The sequence below is a fragment of the Ovis canadensis genome, chromosome 9, assembly GCF_042477335.2.
Source record: "Ovis canadensis isolate MfBH-ARS-UI-01 breed Bighorn chromosome 9, ARS-UI_OviCan_v2, whole genome shotgun sequence".
Classification (NCBI taxonomy): domain Eukaryota; kingdom Metazoa; phylum Chordata; class Mammalia; order Artiodactyla; family Bovidae; genus Ovis; species Ovis canadensis.
Genome location: NC_091253.1, coordinates 83,079,142 through 83,102,330, shown reverse-complemented (window position 1 = coordinate 83,102,330; position 23,189 = coordinate 83,079,142). Strand labels below are relative to the sequence as shown.

Here is a 23,189-nt window from a genome sequence, read left to right as displayed (position 1 = left end):
GAAGGACATCCAGGTATCTCTGGGGCCCATAATTCAGCCAATGACAGTGCCTATCATTTTCCCCCTTGAACTAAAAGATGCCACAGCTCAGAGGTTTCTCCTGCCCTTTTGCCAGCAACACTAATACGTCCATCCAGAAACTCCTGCCCTTTGACCTCACTCATACAGTGCTATGGCTTCCAAGTTATTTTGAGCTTTCTTAGCAAAATATTTTTCAGCAATATAATAATACTTAAGGAAATAAAGGAAGTGCCCCCTTGATTAGAAAGAATATGAGTGTGTGTTAGTTGCTCAATCGTGTCTGACTCTTTGTGACCCTGTGGATTGTAGCCTGCCAAGTTCCTCTGTCCATGGGATTCTCCAGGCAAGAACACTGGAGTGGGTTGCCATTTCCTTCTCCAGAGGGTCTTTCTGACCCAGGGATTGAAGCTGGGTCTCCTGCATTGCAGGAAGATTCTTTACCATCTGAGCCACCAGGAAAGAATATAATAAAGTAAGATTAAAAAGCTTGTACTTTGGAGCCAGACTGCTCTAGATTTGAGTTCTGGCTTTATCATCTGTTATCTGTGGATTCTTGGTTAACCTTAATTCTATACCTCTTGATTTTTTTTTTTTCTTTTTGGAATAGTGGTAGCAACCCATAGGAAATGGCAACCCACTCCAGTGTTCTTGCCTGGAGAATCCCAGAGGCGGGGGGAGCCTGATGGGCTGCCGTCTGTGGGGTCGCACAGAGTCGGACACGACTGAAGTGACACAGAGTCGGATACGACTGAAGCGACTTAGCAGCAGCAGCACAGAGTCGGACACAACTGAAGCAACTTAGCAGCAGCCGCAGCAGCAACCCATAAGTGCTGTACACTTTAACTTAGGTAGTTCATGTAAAGTCTGTAGCATTGTGCTTGTCAGATATTATTTTTAACCAATGGTTTCATTTCTATTCTAGCATTTTCTTCTTATTAATAGTTTCACTTTTAAAAAGGTTTATTTATTTATTTTTGACTACGCTGGATCTCAACTGCTGCTTTGGCTTTCTCTGGTTGCGGCAAGAGAGGGGCTACTGTTCTTTGCGATGCTCAGGCTTCTCATTTCGGTGGCTTCTCTTGTTGTAGAACGTGGGCTCTCGGGGTGCAGGGTTCAGTAACTGTGGGGCGTGAGCTCAGTCGTTGTGGCACATGGGCTTAATTGCCCCTCGGCATGTGGGATCTTTCCAGACCAGGGATCAAACCCGTGTCCCTGCATTTGGACGTGGATTCTTTACCACTAGACCACGAGAGAAGCCCCATAGCTTTGCTTTTTTAAATGTGAGATCCACAATACTGATCTTGAGGAGAATTTTTTCCAGCTTTATTGAAATATAATTGACATATAACCATTGTATAAGTTTAAGGGCTACGCAGAATGATTTGATGTATGTACATGTTGCAGAATGTTTACCACAATAAAGTGAGTTAACGCATCCATCACCCCTGCCACAGTTACAGCTTTGTGTATGTGTATATGGTGAGAACATTTAAAATGAACTCTCTTAGCAACTTTCATGGAGAAGGCTATGGCACCCCAATCCAGTACTCTTGCCTGGATCCCACAGACAGAGGACCCTGGTAGGCTGCGGTCCATGGGGTCGCGAAGAGTCGGACATGACTGAGCGACTTCCCTTTCACTTTTCACTTTCATGCATTGGAGAAGGAAATGGCAACCCACTCCAGTGTTCTTGCCTGGAGAATCCCAGGGATGGGGGAGCCTGCTGGGCTGCCGTCTATGGGGTCGCACAGAGTCGAACACGACTGAAGCGACTTAGCAGCAGCAACAGCAGCAGCATTGTTAACAACACAGTATTGTTAACCATGGTCACCATGCTATAGTTAATGTACATTAAGTCCCCAGAACTTATTCATCTTATAACTGGAAGTTTGTACCTTTTGACTGTCTTCACGCATTTACACTTGCTCATGGCAACCACCCATCTGTTTTCTGTTTCTGTGAGATGTTTCGTTAGATTCCACCTATGAACGATAACGTGGTGTTTGTCTTTCTCTGACCTGTTTCACTTAGCGTGATATCCTCACAGTCCATCCATGGTGTTGCCAATGCCAGGATTTCCTTCTTTTTCATGTCTGAATACAGTTCCATTTGTTGAGGCTTCCCTGGTGGCTCAGACAGTGAAGAATCTGCCTGCAATGTGGGAGACCTAGGTTCAAGCTCTGGGTTGGGAAGATCCCCTGGAGAGGAGAATGGCAACCCACCCCAGTATTCTTGCCTGGAGAATTTCATGGACAGAAGAGCTGGACATGACTGAGTGACTTTAAAATTAAAAAAAAAAAATTTCCATTTGTTGTCCTGTAACAAATAGGCTGCCAGATGTTTCTCTGCCAGAGACAGGTTTATTTGGGATCAAAAAGGATTGCAATTTGAGTCTCCAACCATGGTGAGCCACAGGCAAGTCTCATGGTGTAAGGGAAGCAGAATCCTTTTATAGAGAAGAAAAGGAAGTTGGATTCAGGAAACCAAGAGTCCATGGCTTTTCATTGGCTGAGTTCTTGACAGGAAAGGAGAGGAGTCTTTACTGCCCGGGGTTCTGCTATCAGCGCAGGACGTGAGAGCTCCCTCTCTGGTTTCCCAATTCTATTTGATTGATGTTACTGCTTATTCATTTTTTATACATTGAGTATATATATGCCACACGCACGCACATATGAGGTCACAAAGAGTCAGACTTAGTATATGACAGACACACACATACACATGGGTTACAAAGAGTCAGACTTAGCGGCTGAACAACAACGACAAGTATATGCCAAATTGTTTTATCCATTCGTGTGTTGATGTCTTGACTATTATGAACAATGCTGCAATGAACACGAGAATGTAGAAATCACTATCTTTGAAATTTCATTTTGAAAAAGTTTTTTTAAGAAGCAAGAGGAAATCATTTTTAAAAGGTATTTGGACTTTGCTACATAGACCAAATAGGGTTTGAATATTGCACTTCATGTATTTAATTTCTTAACAAGCAATACAGCATAGAGAGTAAAATCCATCTTTTAAAGTGTACAGTGCTATGAATTCTGAGAGAGACATGCAGTCATGTAATCATGCACCACAATCAAGATAGAAAATATTTCCATCACCCAAAAAATTTCCAGCAGCTTCTTTGCAGTCAGTCCTCTCTCTCCAGCCTTGGCCTCTGGCAACAAGGATCTGCTTTCAGTCCTTTGTATTTTGTTGACTTGAGACTTGGATTCAAAGTAAGCTGCAGGGTATCTTCAGGAAAGTTCACCTTCTTTGGTTCTGCAACTTAGTATAAAACTCTTCCTATGCCCAGCTCTTGATGCTGTCAAGGTCTAAAGCTAAAGAGATTCAAGGCGACCCTTACTAGCGTTTACCTCAACTTTTCCAGGAATCTTGGGGGGTCCTGGGTGTGACCTCAGTTGTGGCTGAAGCAGGGATAGTAGGTTCTGTTCTGGAGTCCTCAGGACACTGTCTCCAGTTATGTAGATGGACTGATGCCCTGGATGTTGAAGGAATCGGGGTTCAAGGAAGAGCATGAGATATAGAGAGACAGTAGTCAAGGTGCAGCTCCTTTTACCCGTACACGTCCCACCCAGGAGAAGGGGCGACAGTGGGTGACAGTTGGGTTTGTGCCAACTCCAGGAGATGGTGAAGGACAGAGACACCTGGCGTGCTGCAGTCCATGGGGTTGCGAAGAGTCTGACATGACTTAGTGACTGAACAACGGCAGCAGTCCCACCTAGGCCCATGGCCTCTGAAATAGAACCTTTCTGTGTCTGTCCTGCCTGTGCCATCTTATTTTATACTTTATTTCTCTGATGTAACTGGAAGGGAAGTTACATTGTATGGTGAAATCTCCCTTCTGTATTAAAACTTTTATTCATCTTAAAGACATCTCAGGAGAAAAGTTACTGTTTTTCCGTGAGAGATATTGAGCATCAGATAAGGCAAACACAGTGAAAATGTGGTTTAAGGTCAAGGATCATACCAACTACCCATCTGTTGCATAACTGTGTACCTAAGGGCACTAATCTGTGAGTTTCTGGAAAGTGAAAACTGCGTGGTATTTATCTTTGTATTCCAAGACCTATCACAGACCACAGCGGTGCATAAGGAGTTCACTAACTTCATTTTCACCTTGTCAACATCACATGCAAGACTCTATGCAGGGACTTTTTAGCACTTGGTTTGTATCAATAAGAATTCAAAGTTCATTTGAGTGTTATGTATATCAATTATCTGTTGCAAAGTAAATAACTGTAATGCTGAAATAAACCACTAAGGTGGTTTCTTGTAAAGACCAACTATTTCTTTGGTCTGCTCAGCAATTTGCTATAAATAAACAGTAAGCCACTCCTTTCCAGGTGACTCAAATGAGAAAGAATACACCTGCAATATGGGAGATCCATGTTCAGTCCCTGGGATGGGAAGATCTCCTAGAGATGGGAATGGCAACCCATATTCCTGCCTGGAGAATTCATGGACAGAGGAGACTGGTGGGCTACAGTCCATGGGGTCACAAAGAGTCAGACACAACTGCCTGCCTAACACTTTCACTTCTTTCAAGCCATTCCTGGTGACCTTTTATCTCTGTGATAGACAGCTGTTATCCTTTAAAGTTGGAAAGGCAAATAGCTTGTTACTTTGTTCTCTTGAATACAACCAATGCATCCTTGGTGGACATCTCTAATGTATAATTTCATATTATGAAATGATGACTTTCTAGAGTTATCAAATATATTCTTCACATTAACCAAGTTTTCACATTATAATTTAAAGAGCATGATTACTGAGTGTACAATACTCTCTCCATAAATATTTATGGACTATTTGTTGAATTGTAATACACTCAGTACTGGGCTAAGCAAGGCTCTTGTATACGACATCTCATCTCTACAGAACTCCACGAGGTAGGAAATATTACTGCTCTTTTACAGATGTAAAAACTATGGCTCGGAGAGATTCATTGCCAAAGTAATATAGTTAGTTACTCAGATCTCAAAGCCAGTGGTGCCCCCAACCACTTCATTATACCAAGTGATGAGGATGATATGTTTTGTCTCTAACTTAATAAAACAACTACTTTTCTGAAAAATAAGGAAGATTATTTGTAGAGTAATCGCTTGTGAGTGCTAAGTTGCTTCACTTAAGTCAGACTCATTGTGACTCTATGGACTGTAGCCTGCCAGGCTCTTCTGTCCATGGGATTCTCCTGGCAAGAACACTGGAGTGGGTTGCCATGCCCTCCTCCAGGGGTCTTCTTGATCTAGGTGTATAGAGGTGCTATGAGACAAATATAAATATTCAAGTAAAATTTGATACTGTAGTGAAATGGGAAAAAGTTTTTGAAAATTGCTTGTTACCATAACTTTTTAATAGAAATAGCTTCTTTGTATTTATTTTATTTATACTTGCTCAACACATGTTCTAAGCCCATAGCATGTAACCATATATTGCTTGGTCTGGGTTCTATGGAAGTTCATAATTTTGGCCTTTTTTATAATATAATAAAGAGGTCTATGCTAAAATGTCACTCTTTTGCTTAGTGAATCTACCTTTCATTGAGATACAGCCATGTAATCAAGAAAAACAGGACATATTTCTTACTATACGAAATATGCTCTTAAAACTCTACTAATATACAAAATGTGTAACACTCAGTGGAGGGGAGTTTGGGAAAAAAAGATCATTTTAATTTGGATAATGAGTCTGTAATAATGACAATTAAAATTTATTTCAACCTCTTATTTCTTTAATTGAATCCTTAAGCATGTATGTTATCCCACTTTCCAGATGACACAATAAGATTTAGTGAGATCAAGTGATTCATTCAGTTCTAAAACATCTGAAGTAGCAGAACCAGGATTCAAACTGTAATGTGTCTGACTCCAAAGCCCATGCTTTCCCATTATACTGTATTATTTTTCCTTAGTAAAGTTTACATGTTCCTTTCTGGGAGGCTATTAAGCTTCTTTGGGTTTTAGCCTCTCTTGAGCACATGGGAATATTCCTTCCAAGGCACATATGCAGGTTAAGAAGCAACAGGTAGGACTGAACGTAGAACAATGGACTGGTTCAAAATTGGGAAAGGAGTACGTCAAGGCTGTATATTGTCACCCTGCTTATTTACCTTATATACAGAGTACATCATGAGAGACGCTGGGCTGGATGAAGCACAAGCTGGAATCAAGATTGCTGGGAGAAATATCAATAACCTCAGATATGCAGATGACACCACCCTAATGGCAGAAAGTGAAGAGGAACTAAAGATTCTCTTGATGAAAGTGAAAGAGAAGAGTGAAAAAGCTGGCTTGAAACTCAACATTCAGAAAACGAAGATCATGGCATCTGGTCCTATCAATTCATGGCAAATAGATGGAGAAAAATTGGAAGCAGCGACAGACTTTCTTTTCTTGGGCTCCAATGTCACTGTGGACGGTGACTCCAGTCATGAAATTAAAAGACACTTGCTTCTTGGAAGAAAAACAATGACAAACCTAGACAGCGTATTAAAAAGCAGAAACATTACTTTGCCGACAAAGGTCTTTATAGTCAAACTGTGGTTTTTCTAGTAGTCATGTACAGATGTGACAGTTGGACCACAAAGAAGGCTGAGTGCCAAAGAACTGATGCTTTTGAATTGTGGTGTTGGTGACGACTCTTGAGATTCCTTTGGACAGCAAGCAGATCAAACCAGACAATCCTAAAGGAAATCAACCCTGAATATGGAAGGATTGATGCTGAAGCTGAAGCTCCAATACTTTGGCCACCTGATGTAAAGAGCCAGCTCACTGGAAAAGACCCTGATGCTGGGAAAGATTGAAGGCAAAAGGAGAAGGGGGTGGCAGAGGATGATGTGTTAGCTATCTCAGCGACTCAGTGGACATGAATCTGAGCAAACTCTGGGAGACAGTGAAGGATAGGGAAGCCTGGTGTGCTGTAGTCCATGGGGTTGCAAAGAGTCAGGCACGACTTAGTGACTGAACGGTAACAACAAACCATGCGTGCCCTAAATTAGGGCAACTTAGTCTTCTCATGTTCTAGCACTCGTTTCCAAAATTTATTAATTCTCAATCCACTTTTTTCAAACAAAAGCTTATAGGAAAATCCAAGATATGGACAGTTGGTGCTGGAAGACAGCAGGGTGAGCAGTGCATTGATAACATGATCATGTAGCTGCCTTTATTGTTTGTGGGGCACTCACACTGCACTTCAGTCACTATTCTAACTGGCTTTTACATATATTGTCTCACTTAATCCTCCCAACCACTGTTGTTATTCTCAACTTAAGAGCCTGTGGAGGAGTTAGGAATGTCACACTCCATCGGTGAGTGAGACTCCTACCACACTTGCTTCAAGGAACAGGAAGTCAAAGGAGTCAGGCCAAGGTCGGTGCAGCTGTTCAGAGACAAGGGGCCTGTTTTATTCTTTCCCCAAACCCTCAGGAGGCTTCTCTCCTTCTGGATGTTGAGTACACACATTTGCTCCAGTGAGGGGACTGAAAGTGAAGTGAAAGAGTTAGTCACTCAGTTGCGTCTGATTCTCTGTGACCTCCATGGACTGTAGCCCGCCATGCTCCTCTGTCCATGGGATTCTCCAGGCAAGAATACTGAAGCGGGTTGCCATGCCCTTCTCCAGGGAGGAGGGACCTAGGGATCAAACCTGGGTCTCCTGCATTGCAGATTCTCTACCACCTGAGCCATCAGGGAAGCCACTAATGATCCTTTCTACAGGAGACTAAGTGATCTAAAAATTACTGCTGTTCTAGGAGAGCCGAGAAGACCCTTCTCCAGATTCAGTCACTATGACAATTTCCTCAGATCCCAGGCTCAGCAAGGTCCTGTGGAACTCCCTTGAACTCATCACAAATGGGCTGCTAGTTTCTTTTCCCCTTTTCTCGCTCCCATTCTGACGTTTATTGTGGGTTGCTGGTTCATGTCCATGATGATCTCAGGGGAAGTGGCTGCCCTCAGAAGCACCCAGGAAGCACATCTTCATGATTTCAGAAACCATGAATATTTCTGGACTTTTCACATAAAAGATCTCATCTAATTCAAGCTTCAGAGATGTTTTCTGTTTAACATTCAATGACAGTAATAGCAAAGATGTAGTCCTTACAATGAGCCAGGCACTACTTCAAGAGCTTTACATACAGTAATATTCCAAGAGGCCCGTCATCTCCATTGATAGATGAAGATCTAAAGTGCAGAGTGATTAAGGGACTTACTGAAGATTGCATGATAGGAAGTAGGGCGGGCAATGTGGCTCTGTTTTTATCCACGACACTGTCTCTAAAAATTTAAAAATATTTTAAAGACTCTTGCAAGTCCATGGAGTGTAGCCTGCCAGGATCCTGCTTATGGAATTCTCCAGGCAAGAATATTGGAGTGGGTTGCCATTTCCTTCTCCAGGGGATCTTCCTGACCCAGGAATTGAACCCAGGTCTCCTGCATTGCAGATGGAATCTTTACCGACTGAGCTATGAAGGAAGCCCATAGGTTACAATAACATATAAAAATAAACTTAGTTGAAAAATATTAATAACCTTAACACTCATACTGCCTAAATATGCTTATCTAAATTTGCATCAATGCTCTGATTTCTCATCCAAATATACTAAGGCTAATTGTTACACTGTTGTATTTCTAATAAACAAGATATGCACGATTAATGTACTTGATGTATGACAGAGGAGCTGAGTTAATGTGATATCCTTTTAGCAAATGAGTTTTTTAAAAAAATTATTTTTGGCTGCCCTGAGTGTTCCTTGCTGCACATGGGCTCTCTCTCGTTGCAGTGAGCAGAGGCTACTCTGGGTTTCGGAGTGTGGGCTTCTCAACTGCAGTGCCTTGTCTTGGAGCACCGGATTCAGTAGTGGCGGTGTGTGGGCTCAGTAGTTGTGGCGAGCGGGCTTAGTTGCCCTGCAGCATGTGGGATCTTCCTGGACCAGGGATCAGACGCGTGTCCCTGGCACTGGCGGACTCCCAGCCACTGGACCACTAGGGACATTCACAAGTGACCGTCTTACTGGGACTGTAGCACTGTTTTTCTGCTTAAGACATTAATTCTGGCAACTTGGTGTTTCTTATGCATCAGGTACTCTCCTGAGATGGATTATAGATGTCACAAATTCTTTGCTAGGTCTACTATGGAGTGAAGTCTTTTTGTCTTTCTGTGGAATCTGGGTTGGCTTTAGTGGTTTGTTTGACCAACAGCACACGGTAGAAGTGATATTTTGGCCCTTCTGAGAGTAGGTCCTAAGAAGCTTGTGCAGAAATGTCCATCAGTTTTTAAACAGTGGCCCACTTGAGTAAAATGGGTCCAGTTGCGGTCCTTTTCTCCCTGGAATTCAGGAGGAAGGGTGAGGGAATGGCCAAGCGACTTGAGTGGCAAGCAGCAGGCAGGTCACCGCAGTATTGCTGGGTCTGTGGTACAGACTCAATGAACACCTAGTGAATTCAGTCTGCTCTTTTTCCCTTTATTCTAAACATCATATGCATTTATTTCCAGCTTAACAGTGGATGACAGTGGTAAGCAGTAGTAGCAGCTGAAACGCCGTCTTGCTGGAAGACTCCCCTCATCACATGCTTATGTTCAGTCCTAGTGAGTGACATGAGCCGAGGCGGGGCTGTGACCTCTGAGCCCGTGTGACACAGCCCCGTGACTGCCCCTCTTCCTTCATACCAACACTGGAGCTCTGACGGATAGACTGATACGACAGTACAGGGGAGAGGATCTAAACGGTACATGATAAACTGAGTAATATCTAATAAAATCTACATCCTGTAAACAGGGAATATATATATAAAAAATAATCCTGGATATTAAAAGTTAAGGAAAGATAATAAACTCCCCACAGTAAATATAATATACATAACATTCTCTGATTCTGATGCAAAAAAAAAAAAAAATAAAGCAATCAGAAAACAGTACCAATACCCACTCCGAATCTGCTATTATTTGGTAAAACAAAAAACAATACATAGCAAAAAAAAAAGGAAAAAAGCCTTTTTTTATACAACTTGTGGGTTAAGGAGGAAATAAAAACAAACTTCAGAACACCTGGAATATAAAAGTAATGCCAACACTAATATAACTAAGTGTTTTGGCCTATTTAAGCAGTACTCAGAATTAAGTTATGACCAACCTAGACAGCATATTAAAAAGCAGAGACATTACTTTGTCAACAAAGGTCTGTTTAGTCAAGGCTATGGGTTTTCCAGTGGTCAGGTATGGATGTGGGTGTTGGACTATATAGAAGGCTGAGCACTGAAGAATTGATGCTTTTGAACTGTGGTGTTGGAGAAGACTCTTGAGAGTCCTTTGGACTGCAAGGAGATCCAACCAGTCCATCCTAAAGGAGATCAGTCCTGGGCGTTCATTGGAAGGACTGATGTTGAAGCTGAAGCTCCAATACTTTGGCCACCTCATGTGAAGAGCTGACTTATTTGAAAAGACCCTGCTGTTGGGAAAGACTGAGGGCAGGAGAAGGGGACAACAGAGGATGAGATGGTTGGATGGCATCACTGACTCGATGGACATGGGTTTGGGTGGACTCTGGTAGTTGGTGATAGACAGGGAGGCCTGGTGTGCTGCGGTTCACGGGGTCGCAGAGTCGGACACGACTGAGTGACTGAACTGAACTGAACAGAATTAAATCTCATATTAATAATTAAGAAAAAATAAAAATGATTAAATTGAATGCTAACAAGGAGTTAAAAAAACAACAACAAAATAAACTAAGGAAAGCAAAAAGTAGGACATTTATTTAAGGAAATCAATTAATTGGAAAACAGAAAAATAATAAAAGAGACACTCAAAGCACACCACTTGGGGTGAAACAAGCAAACAAAAACAGCAAATTAGGTCAACTACTAGCTATCTTAATTAAGAAAATAAGGGAGCAAGCGTAATACATACTAAGGGGAAAGAGCCACACACACAAAAGAAGGGGTAACTCTGCTCATCACTATGAAATGAACTTGAAAACCTGGACAATATGGATGGTTGATGGTCCTAGCTAAGACACAGAAACTACACACAAATACCACAAATACCAAAAGGGCTGTTAAAGAGCTATTTGCCAAACATTGACCAGCACCAGATAATTTCACTGAAATCTTAAGGAAAATTCCAATGTTATGCAAACTGTTCCAGAACTCAGGAGAAAGAAAAATATTTCCAATTTACCAGCATAAAATCAGTAACAAAGCTTCTTAAAGGTAGTGCACAAAGGTGCATGCACACACACACACACACACATGACTAACTGCACTGATGAATAGACACAAGTCTAAATAAAATGCGAAATAATCTGGAAATACATTGAAAGAATAATATATATGGTCAAGCAGAGTTTATTTCAGGAATTTAAGGATGGTACAAAATATATTAATAAAATTCATATTAAAAGGTCAAAGGAGAAAAATCATATGATCATCTCCAAACAAAATGAAAAGGCATGTGATAAAATTCAACATGCAATCCTAATTTTTTTTAAAAATAGGGGTAAACAGATACTCATTAATATGATTAACTAAATGTGTATATCTCAACCCAGTTCATTATAGCCAATGTATCTTAACATTATTCTAGAAATACTAGACAATGCAAGCAAGACATAAAAAGAGGTATGCAAACTGGAAGACATGACTATATAACTGGAAAACACAAAAATATTAAGTGAAGTACTATTAGAAACCGTAAGAAAATCAGAGTCTGGTAGCTGAGTAGAAAACATTTTACCTTTTGTATATACTAAAATAAGACTAAATTATAAATCGAAAGGACTTCCTTAATAATGGTAACAAAAATAATAAAATTTCTAGAACTCTTGAAGAACATTACAAGATCTCAGTAAAGTAAAATGTGAAGCATCTTCAAAGGAAACAACAAAAAGACTTGGACAAATGGGAGCCATTTTTAGATGGTTTAGACAGAATTTTTAACATGATAATGATGTCAAATTTCCCCAAGCTGATCTATAAAACTGTCAGGAAAAAAAAAAAAAGTCCTATGGGTTTGGTGGAATCAAGGGTTGGTTCTAAAGTTCAACTGGAAAAATAAGCAAGAATATCTGAATACTTAAAAATTAGTTATTAAAACAGTAGAAGACTGGTACAAAAAAAGAAAGGCAGGTCAATTGAAGAGAATGGAATGGGAGTCTAGAAACGTATCTACACAATATGAAAAGCTGCAATATGATAAAAGGGTCATTTGCAAAAGTGAGGAAAGGATAGATTTAATAAACAGTCTTGTAGTAACTAGGTAGTTACCTAGGAAAAAAAAATAGTGGAGCCTTAAATTCAGGACAGATCAAATGTTTAAATGTGAAAAGTCAAAAAATAGAAATACCTAACTTTACTTTTAACATTCAAACAGTAGTAGATATACCTTGCCTCTGAAAAGAAGTGCAGAAAAGAATGCATAGTATGTTACAATTTGTGTTATATCATATAGCATTTATACATGTGGATACATTTATGTATGTATATGGTATTTCTGGGGGGTATACAAGAATGTAGTGTTTGTACCTTTTTCTTCAAAAGGGAACTAAAAGATGAGTGTCAGGAGTAGGGAGACGGACTTGATTTTTTTAATGTTTAAACCAAGAAGATGTATTAGTTAATTTAAACAAAGAAATTAGAAACACATGCCAGAAAACAAAAACAAAAAACCTATACATAATAGTATATAATTAGTAGGACCCAAACAAGGTTAATTTGGTAACCCAAATTCTGACAGTAAAATATTGCATAGGAGTTTAAAATGTCTGAAAATAATACAAAAAGAGAACTGCTAGAGTTACTGAATCTTCTAAGGTACATCAATTTTTTCAAAGGCAAAATAATATTCAGATCCTCAGGGATTTTTATCCTTGAGAACTGGTGTAAGCTACTACTTTATGATAAGGGAGTTAAGAAAGACTATCTCCCTTTAATTTTTCTTCTAGGCATACTGCATATTTCATGGCCTGAATTTGTATATACACCAAATGAACAAAAATAAAGAGCAACTTCAAGTTAAAAAGTACCTCAAGGCAATACAAAAAAAGTAATTTTAATTTTTGATACATATTAAAACATTTCAGTCAGTTCTTCCTGACAGCATAACACGACAAATACACAAGACCGCAAACATGCTTTAAAATGACATTCAGCAAAGTATTTAAAATTTAATAAATAGCAATAATCACACACAAATACATTTTTCATACTCAATCATTAAGCTACTAAAACAGACAGCTAAAGAATAAATAAATGGGAACTGACAATAAAAAAATATGCAGGGTTTTGCAATTCACTTTACTTTAAAAAGGGAAGGGATCTGAATGACTTCTTAATTTGCTTTTCATGTAGCATGATCCTCCCCTCATGAATAAAATATATTGAAAAAAATCACTTTCTTACAAGAATGCAGTCTTTTTTAAATACAACAAATAAATATGAAACCAGCAAAGCAACCTCAAGTTGTAATAAAAATGCCCCCTCACCCCCCAAAAAAAGCTATGGAAATATAGTCATCATGATAGCAAATAATAGTATTTAAAGTGATAGTGCTTCTGCACTAAACTCATCTGAGACCTTAATATGATTTTTAGTGCAAATCCCTAGGGTCCAATACAAGCATAACCCTGTATCAGGGAAAGACATTACCAGTTGGAACTTATCTTGTACAGTTTTTGTACACATAAAGTTCAAGATTTAATGCATAGTAGAATATCTTCATCTGCTTAATTTTGTCCTTAAATAGAGATGAAAAAGAAATGACTTGGGATTTTTTACCATTTGGTTTGTACCATATAGAAATAAGTCAACATTAGAAAACCTATAAAAGAGTTTTGTTTTTTGCCATTAATTTATCTAACTATCTAAATTTCACATCATTCCATGTCAAACATGAGAGAAAAAATTTTAGACAAAGTTTTTTTTTCCCTTTGACAAGCTCATGTTATGATGAAATACAGTAACGCTTAGACAAATGTTATATAAATAAAAATAGATGAGCATAAGGAATTTTTACTTTTTATATTAACAACCTTAACATCTAGTATATTAACTTACAAGATGTGTTGGCAAAAGCATAAAGGGTTTAATTAAAAGAAGGTATTATTCTGGACAAAGAAATATTGTAACATAGGATAGATAAACTGACAGTCAAATGAGTTTCAGCAGCCATATCTCTACTGCTAACCACAGTACCGGAATGAAAACAATTAGAAACAAATGGAAAAACATTATTGAACAATCTGAATACATAATGCATTTTTAGCTGCTAAAATAGTAAACTCTAAAGTTCATAGAGTTACAGTTGTTTAATTTAACCATGCAGGCTAACATATAATAATAAGAAATCACCCTGCATCTTTTTTTTTCTTTTTAAATGAAAACTAGTTTAATTGCAAAGTTATAAAACAATGAATGGATATTGCTCCAACTTGTATCCAAGCTCCCTGATGGGATCTGTACCTAACAAAGTAACAAAGCTTCATCATCACTCGTTTCAGTTTTCAGCGTTGCTTCTAAGCAAGAGTCCGGGATCTGGGCAGTGTGGACGATACCACAGCGCTCACAAGGGCCGTCACGACTACTTGGCCTCACTCCAGGATTTGTTCCACTATATGGTTGTCTGAACCCTTGCCCTTGATCGGAGGGAAGATCAAGAAGCGGTCTGGAGCAGTCATTCACATCAAAGTCTGAAGCTCCTTCAGAAACTGGAATTAGCATTTCAACATCATCATCTTCTTCTCTTCCATTTACCCCATTATCAAGTTGTCTCAAAGGGCTCTGGTTCTGATTCACAGAGCTTGATCGCCCTAATGTGAAACGTACCCAACGTAGCCCCTGAGTCATTCGACTTAGCGCACTTGTGAGCTGGTGCTGTGCTGGACTCACACTGGGGGGTTCCACGCCGGTCACATCCCGTCCGGTCTCTGTGTGACCCCCTCGGGTGCTCTGAGTGGAGGAACTTCCACTTGCTCCCACCGTTGCTTCTACAGCTGTCGTGGGAGGGACTTTTTGGGGCAAAGGAGCTGCAACCCCACCCGATGCTCCTGCTGTATCTCTTCTCTCATTTTCTGTGTCTGTGTCGTCAGACTCCACAGAAAACAGACTTCTGTGAGTATGATTTCTTTCAGGTTCTCTGCTGGTACTCTGGCTAGGGACAACCTCATCTCCATCTGCTGAGACCAGAGCCAATGACCCTGAATGGCGTGACCTTGCAAAATTAAAAATACGATTCCAGATGTTGCTGGATCTGCCTGCCATAGGAAGCCTGATGGAAGTAAATCCAAGCTGAGACCGTACAGCCAGCCTCAGGTTTTCCAAAACAGACGCCTGCAAAAAAAAAAAAAAAAAAAAAAAAAGCTCTTAAGACAGCTGAAAACAAAGTATTAAAACTGTTGTGGATAAAAATTCTATTACTCATTGTTAGGGTCTATGAAAGATAAATTAAATTCTCTCATTAATACAGGTTCATCCCACTCCAGAAACTAACCTATAACTGGAACCACTGTTTATTGTGTTTAAGATTTTCTTGATACTTATATATGAACTTTAAAATAATAATGTCAATCACAACAGCAATTTTGTTTTAAAACTTCACACAGTAATCCAATCCTAGAAATGTACCCAAGATGAAAATGAAATTATTTGATACTTCTTTAGCTAGGAGCATAGAATAATCTCTACCATAATTCTCTAAATGACTTACAGGAGTGTGAAAACCAGGCTGTTTATCTGTTTGTTTGGAAGAGAACAAATCAGACTTGATTTACAAGGTCAAAACCAAGGATTTGTTGGATGAGTAGATACTGAGAATTTATTTATATTACCATAAACAGAGGAATTTTATATTTGTAATGCAGCACAGAAAACAGAAAGTCAAAGAAAATAATTTGTTTACAGCACTATTCAATGGTATCTGAGACATTTAGGTTTCTTCTCAATCTTAAAAGATTTAAGTCTTATTGTCATGTTAAACATAAATTATAACCTTATTCTTTGAAAACTGATGATTTTTAACTAGTGCATTTGGGAGGTGACCATATTGCTCAACTGAAAGAAAACCTACTTTTTTTTTGTAGATGAATGACTATCAGAATTATTTAAAAAAAGACAAAAACCCAACAAGCTACTGTTATAAAAACAGTCTTTAAGCTCCATCTAGTGGTTATAAAAAGGAGTAATCAAACTTGGAACAAACACAGCTTTCATCAATCTGGCATTTAGTATTTTTACAACAAAGTATTTCCAAGAAACAATGGTAAGTTGATATACTCTCTTTCAAATGAAGATACAGCTTCTATCTGCCAAAATGAATGACTCTTGCCCCTCCTCCTCACAGAAGAAGAGAAGGGAAGAGAATAAGAAAATGTGATCGTATGTTCTCCATCTCTCTCTGTGACTGGTACTGCATTTATTTGTGATTTCCATATAGACTTTTTGAACATAATCCCTGAAACATAATTCACAGAAAGCTAAGAAGCTACTATCATAGGAATATCTCATAGTCTGGCCTTAATAAAGAACAGATTGTCAATAAGAAATCTGAATATCAGCATATATAAATTTAGTATGGCAGTAAGATTTTTCACCAATTATGAATATAAATAAAAGTGGTTCACATCCCTATGAACTCCACAGATCTGGTTCTCCTCATCTGGCATTCAAGTTCTAAGGCTTTGTGTGAGCACTGTCATTAAATCCAGCAAGGAACACAGGCTCTTCAGCTATCCTCTCCTCTTAGGCAGCTGAGATCCACAACGCCTTCAGCACACTTCAAAGCCGACTTTAACAGTACAGTCTGCCACAGTGAGATGAAGTTCTCTACTCATTTCAAAGTCTGTTTAATTAAATGACAGCCAATTCAGTTCTACAAGGGGATCTCATGATTGTTTTAGGAGTAATTTCATATACTTCTTCAGTTTATGAAGAAGAAGAAAGAAAGCATGCCTCAGAAAGGATCGCTATTTTGAATGAGATGGTAATTCAGAAAATAATTCTTTTTAAAAACTAATATAGGTATTTGATACTTTATTAACAAAAGTTTCAAACCTGAGAATTTAGTCTCATTAACTAAATAAAATCTAATTTACAAACATGTTTTATTTTAAAACTTTTTTCAATCAAAATTCTCTCAGGGTAAATTATAACCCAAGAGGAAAGCTGTTATGGGGAGTTAATGAAACTTTACCTAAAGTGAAGTCTGACCTTTGCCCTTTACTTCTGGGAAGAGATCTCAATCCCTGGAATGTCCTCTTTGATGGAAGTGTCATTGCGTGGAGCCTTGGGCCAGCCACAGAGTAACAGTGTGTTTCAGGTGGAGGCTCTGAGCCACCCAAATGTGATGCAGGGTGAGGGCTTTCAATCAGCAGAATCAGTCAATCTCTGAAGGGCTAGAGACTGGGATCAGTCACGTGTGCGATGAACTGTGCCTATGTGATGGAGCTCCTATAAAAACCTTGGATACGAGGTTTGGGTGAGCTTCCCTAGACGGCAATGTTTCAAACATACTGTCATTCACTGATGTTGAGAGAGTTACACTGTCCTGACATTATGGGGAAGAGACAATTGGAAGGCTTGTGTCTGGTAATCTCCTGAACCCTGTTCTATATGTCTCTTACTTTGGCTGATTTAATCTGGGTCCTTTCCCAGCAATAAAAGTTACACCATGATAAATAACAGTTTTCATTGAGCTCTGAGGCTTTCTAGTGAATTATCAACCTGAGGATGGTTTGGGGAGCCCCTGAACTTACAATTATAATTGGTGTTAGAAGGGAGGGCTATCATATGTGGACTATGCTCCATGTAACACAGTTGACTGAACTCTTGAAGGTACCCTCAAGGTATACTGGTGGTAGGTGACAGATGGTAGAGTGGGGTGCATGGAATTAACCATCCTCTGAATTCCTACCTAAAAAGAACCTTTCCCCGTGGCAGGAACAACAATATATTATGAAAAAGCCACAATGTAGGTTCTTCCTATGTTGCACACAAAATTTTAACCAATAGAAATTCTGAATTACTTAGCAAATTATATTCAGAGAAATGTTTTAAAACTATAAATTCTCACAAAGACTTCCTAAAAAGACTCAAATAAGGTGACAGATTGCAATCAGAAATCTCGTTTACCAAAAAGGAAATGCACTTTCATTTTGAACGGAATTAATCACTGGGCTTCCCTGGTGGCTCAGCTGGGAAAAAACCTGCCTGCAAAGCAGGAAACCTGGGTTCGATCCCTGGGTTGGGAAGATCCCCTGGAGAAGGAAACAGCTACCCACTCCAGTATTCTGGCCTGGAGAATTCCATGGACTATCTATGGAGTTGCAAAGAGTCAGACACGACTGAATGACTTTCAATCACTGGGAAAACAATGTCTAACAATTTTTAATTCTGATACTGGGAACAATTTTTAGAATTATTTCATGATGAATTTACATTTTAAATGTATAAACCTTTATGGCCTTATGAACCCTGGCACAACTTTAAGAATTGAAAAAGAAATTTAAAAAGCAATTGCCAGGAACTATATTCAGCATCTTGTAATAACCTATTACAGAAAAAAATATGAAAAAGAATGTATATAACTATGTATATAACTGAATCACTTTGCTGTATACCAGAAACTAAGACAACACTGCAAATAAACTACATTTCAATTTAAAAAATTGCTAACAAAAATTTAAAGAATTCAGCAACATTAATAAAGAATGACTATATGGGAGGGGAGTTTGGGGGAGAATGGATACATAAATATATATGGTTGAATCCCTTTGCCTTCTACCTGAAACTTTAGTAACATTGTTAATTGGCTATACTCCAAATAAACTAAAAAAATTAAAAAAAAAGAATGAGTCACTATTTAAAGAAAATTATATGGATTTTTAAGCATTGTAAAATTCAGCTGTGAAGAGGTTTTCTCTCAAGGCAGGTGGAAATATTAATTTCTTTTCAATGACTTATTTTAATCTTACATGTTACTAACATATTTCTAAGCATATCAACTTTAGTATTTATTCTTAAATCTTCGAAATAGTTTAAGCAGAAAATAAGTTGTCAGACTTTACTTTTGAATTTCAATGTACTAAATTATTCTAAACATTAGGGTTTCCCAGGTGGCGCCAGTGGTAAAGAACCCACTTGCCAATGAAGGAAACATAAGAGACACGGGTTTGATCCCTGGGTGGGGAAGATCTCCTGGAGGAGGGTATGGCAACTCTCTCCTGGAGAACCCCATGGACAGAGAAGCCTGGTGGGTTACAGTCTATGGAGTCGCAAAGAGTCGGACAAGACTGAGCAACTAAGCACATCCTAAACATTAGGAAATGGCAGCCCGCTCCAGTGTTCTTGCCTGGAGAATCCCAGGGATGGGGGAGCCTGGTGGGCTGCCATCTATGGGGTCACACAGAGTCGGACACGACTGAAGTGACTTAGCAGCAGCAGCAAACATTAAAATGCTTAAGAATCACGTAACCAAATAAGAAGTAACAAATGAAAACTATACTTTTGAATTTGTTAAAATATAAGGAAAAAACTAGAGTAGACCCTTGAGCAACACGGGCTTGCCCAGGTGTACTTATTTACGGATTTTTTTACTACAGCACCACATCACCTATGGTTGGCTGAATTTGTGGACGCTGAACTCTAGACAGAAGGCTGACTATAAAGTCGTTGTTTAGTTGCTCAGTCACGTCCAGCTCTCTTGTGACCCCTTGGATTGTAGCCCAGGCTCCTCTGTCCATGGGATTTCCCAGGCAAGAATACTGGAGAGGGTTGCCATTTCCTTCTCCAGGGGATCTTCCCGACCCAGGGATCAAACTGCATCTCCTGCACTGGCAGGTGGATTCTTTACTACTGGGCCACCTGGGAAGCTCAACTATAAAGTTACATGTGAATTTTCACCTGCATGGAGCACTGACGCCCCTAACCCCCACATTGTTCAGGAGTCAACTGTATAATTTCAAATCTTCCATTTATTTAATTCTTGACTCAACTGCAAAAATTCTAACACAATCAAGGGTCCTTCACCATGACATGTAAGTATAGACTTCATTTTAAGAGGTACTGAAATAGAAATCATAAATTGTAACATACCTGATTAGGTGAACAAACAGGAAAATCTTCAACTGGTGGAATTAAACCCTGAGCGATCAATTGTCCATAAGAGGGAGGAGCTTCTCTTCTTAACAATTCTGCTTCCACTCTGGACAACTGTGTTTCGAATGATCTTTGAGAGAAACAGAGGGATGAAAGGAGTTAAAAAAAAAAAACAAAGGGCAAGCCAAAAAAGTAATTCTGTAATTATCAACAATTACAACAATCTGAATTTTAATATATTTGCTCATTTGTAAAGCAGAATCAGTCAACATTTGGTGAGGATCTATACTACCCTACACTGAGAACAGAGATGAAGCGGACAGTCCAGCCTCATGTGATTTTACACTAGGGGCCTGGATCACTAAGTTTTAATAAATTAAATATCCCTGTAAAAGATAAAAGTACTAGATGTTTACCCTTCTGAGATCATAGGGGCTTGAGACTTGAGGTGAAAGTATTTGAATATTCTTAGAAAACACTACTGTGGTGTGTGTGTGTGTGTGTCTGTGTCTGAATATTCTTAGAAGACACTACTGTGCTCTTATGGGGGTGTGTGTGTGTGTCTGTGTGTGCTAAGTCCCTTCAGTCGTGTCCAACTCTTTGCAACGCTATGGACTGTAATCCTCCATGCTCCTCAGTCCATGGGGCTTCTCCAGGCAAGAATACTGGAGTGGGCTGCCATGCCCTCCTCCAGGGGATCTTCCCTACCCAGGGATCAAACCCATGTCTCTTATATGTCCTGCACTGCAGGTGGGTTCTTTACCACTCTTTATGTTGCTTACTTGCTTTTATGCTGCAATGTAGTAAAACATTTCTGGCCACTTATGCTCACTTATGCCAGTAAGAAGCATATGGTTGTTTTGATACTGTGCATCTGTTCTTGGCTGTCTGGGATGTGACTTGTTTTATGTATTACTTGCAGCTCTCCTGGGGCTGATGGTCATGGTCTCCACAGGAGCTTTCTAGAAGACCTCTCTGCCATCACCTTCTCCAGGTCTCTCCTCTGCCATGTGGAAGACGGCTCTCCCTGAGGGCCACCCTTTCACGCTGAACCATTTCTTACTTAACTGAGATCCTCTGACTTTTATACCACTTTATTTTATAGCTCTTATAGCATTTATATGTTTTATCATTTAATCCTACCCATCAGTTCCTTCCTTCTAACAGTAAACTGCCTGTGAGATTACTCCTACTCATTGCTCTATTCACCTGTATACTGCTTTGAACACACAAGGCTCTCAAAATGTCTGGCATTGTTGAATTAATATTTACAAAAACTCAGGTTAAAGCACTACAACCAAGAATTACAGCTTGCAAAATTCATGTTAATCTGAAAACAGTACAGACTGCCTTTTCGCACCTCGTTAACTCTTAAGTGTTTGTTTTTTTAATGCACTTATTAACCTTTTGAATCATACGCTTTTCACAGTAATTTTACAAATCACAGATAATATGTAGCTCTGTCTCCAATACTGTAACAAAAATATATTGCTCATCTCCTTAAAAAATGTGTTGTAAATATCTCGGCCATGTTTTAACTGTACAGAGCACACAACACCATAGCTCTGTCTTGATACTGACCTTCGTTCAAACATTCTCAGAGAATAAAGCTTACAGGTGCACCCCAAGGCAATGACCAGCAGCAGGCCACAGATGAGGCTCCCTATGACGGCTGCGGTGATGACCCGGGTTGGCACGATCACTGGGCAGTTCTCCTCATCACTGCCGTCGCCGCAGTCGTCCTGAGAGTCACATACCCAGCTTTCAAACACACACCGGTTGTTTTTACAATGAAAATTTCCTGGCTGGCAAAAAAAGCAGTTTTTTTCATCGGAGCCATTTGGGCAGTGGTTCTGGTAGTTGCAGCGGTCGGAGCGAGGGTAGCAGACACCGTTCCGGGAACATGGGAACTCCTCCTTCTGGCATACGGTACAGTTGATCTCGTCCCTCCCGTTTGGGCAATGCCAGTAGCCATCACAGCGCTGCTGCTCGGTGTAGCAGCCCCAGTTCCCTCCGCAGGGGATCTCCCACGGCAGACAGAAGCCATCTACCTGGTAAGTAGCATTAAAGCCCCTGGCCGCATTGACTTTATCAGCACAGAAATGGACCCTTATCTGTCCAGAAGAAGACACGACAGTGAGAGGCGCGTGAGAATCAAAAGCGGTCAACACACGCAGAAGCTTGTGTGGATTTTCCTCTAATCCATCATATATTTTGACATAATCACCATAACCAGTACCATCAAGTTTAAAGTCTGTGAAGCGTAAGATGACTTTGCGGTGATCACCAGTGTCTATTAACCAGGTACAATTGCTTCCGGGAGGATAAAAGTCTGGATAATTGGGAGAATTAAAAGTACCATAAAAATATTTTAACCACTGCCCACAAGTGGGCACATCACAGTCGATCTCATCTCCGAGGTCAAGGCAGTCAATGTTGCCATCGCATTTTAAAGACTCGGGTAGGCAGGTGTAGACTTTGGTAAACCGAGACAGACACTGGAACTGGTTGTAAGCACAGGGCTGGAAGGAGGCAGATGTTGGAGGATTCGCTTCTCTGGCACAGATCTCTTCATCAGAACTGTCTCCGCATTCATCCATGTTGTTGCATTTCCAGGCTGCTGGTATGCACTTTCCATTTCCACAGCGAAATTGGTCACAAGCACAGTTTGGTTCTTCAGATTTCCCTGGGAGGTCAGTGAGAGGAGGGAGATGGAGAGGTAAGGAGGGGAAAAAAACATATTCTTTAAAGGATATGTAACAGCAAGTGGTATTTTTATCATAAATGTTAATTAGCTCAGGTGATAGCTGGGCTTAAGCAAAAAATTTAATTAATACTAGCTTACTGATTACTCAAAACTTTAATTAAATAATACTTATGGTTTGTTCCATGAAGATCTCTACAGCTGATCTAAAGATAAAGGACCGATTCTGTTTTTGCATAAGCTGCTTTGCTACAGAACATTTAGTAAAGTGATATAAGATATATGAGCCAGGAGGATATATTGCCTAAGAATTTTAAATATCCTACTGAATAAACATTTTGAAATGAAGAAAAACTCCTCCATAATAATCACCTTTTCAA

General features: G+C 39.6%; 1 protein-coding gene across 2 annotated transcripts in view; it reads right to left on the bottom strand.

Annotated features, from left to right (window-relative positions):
- Positions 1 to 13,052: 13,052 nt before the first annotated feature.
- The window catches only part of LRP12 (LDL receptor related protein 12), an 86,686-nt gene continuing 76,549 nt past the window's right edge, over positions 13,053 to 23,189 (bottom strand). For both annotated transcript variants that reach the window (XM_069600396.1, XM_069600397.1), the window contains 3 exons: positions 21,687 to 22,791; positions 20,103 to 20,235; positions 13,053 to 15,344 (listed from right to left, as the gene is read on the bottom strand). In XM_069600396.1, the coding sequence (XP_069456497.1) occupies positions 14,478 to 15,344; positions 20,103 to 20,235; positions 21,687 to 22,791 (2,105 nt within the window). In that variant the 3' untranslated portion in view covers positions 13,053 to 14,477. The remainder of the gene's footprint in view (positions 15,345 to 20,102; positions 20,236 to 21,686; positions 22,792 to 23,189) is intronic.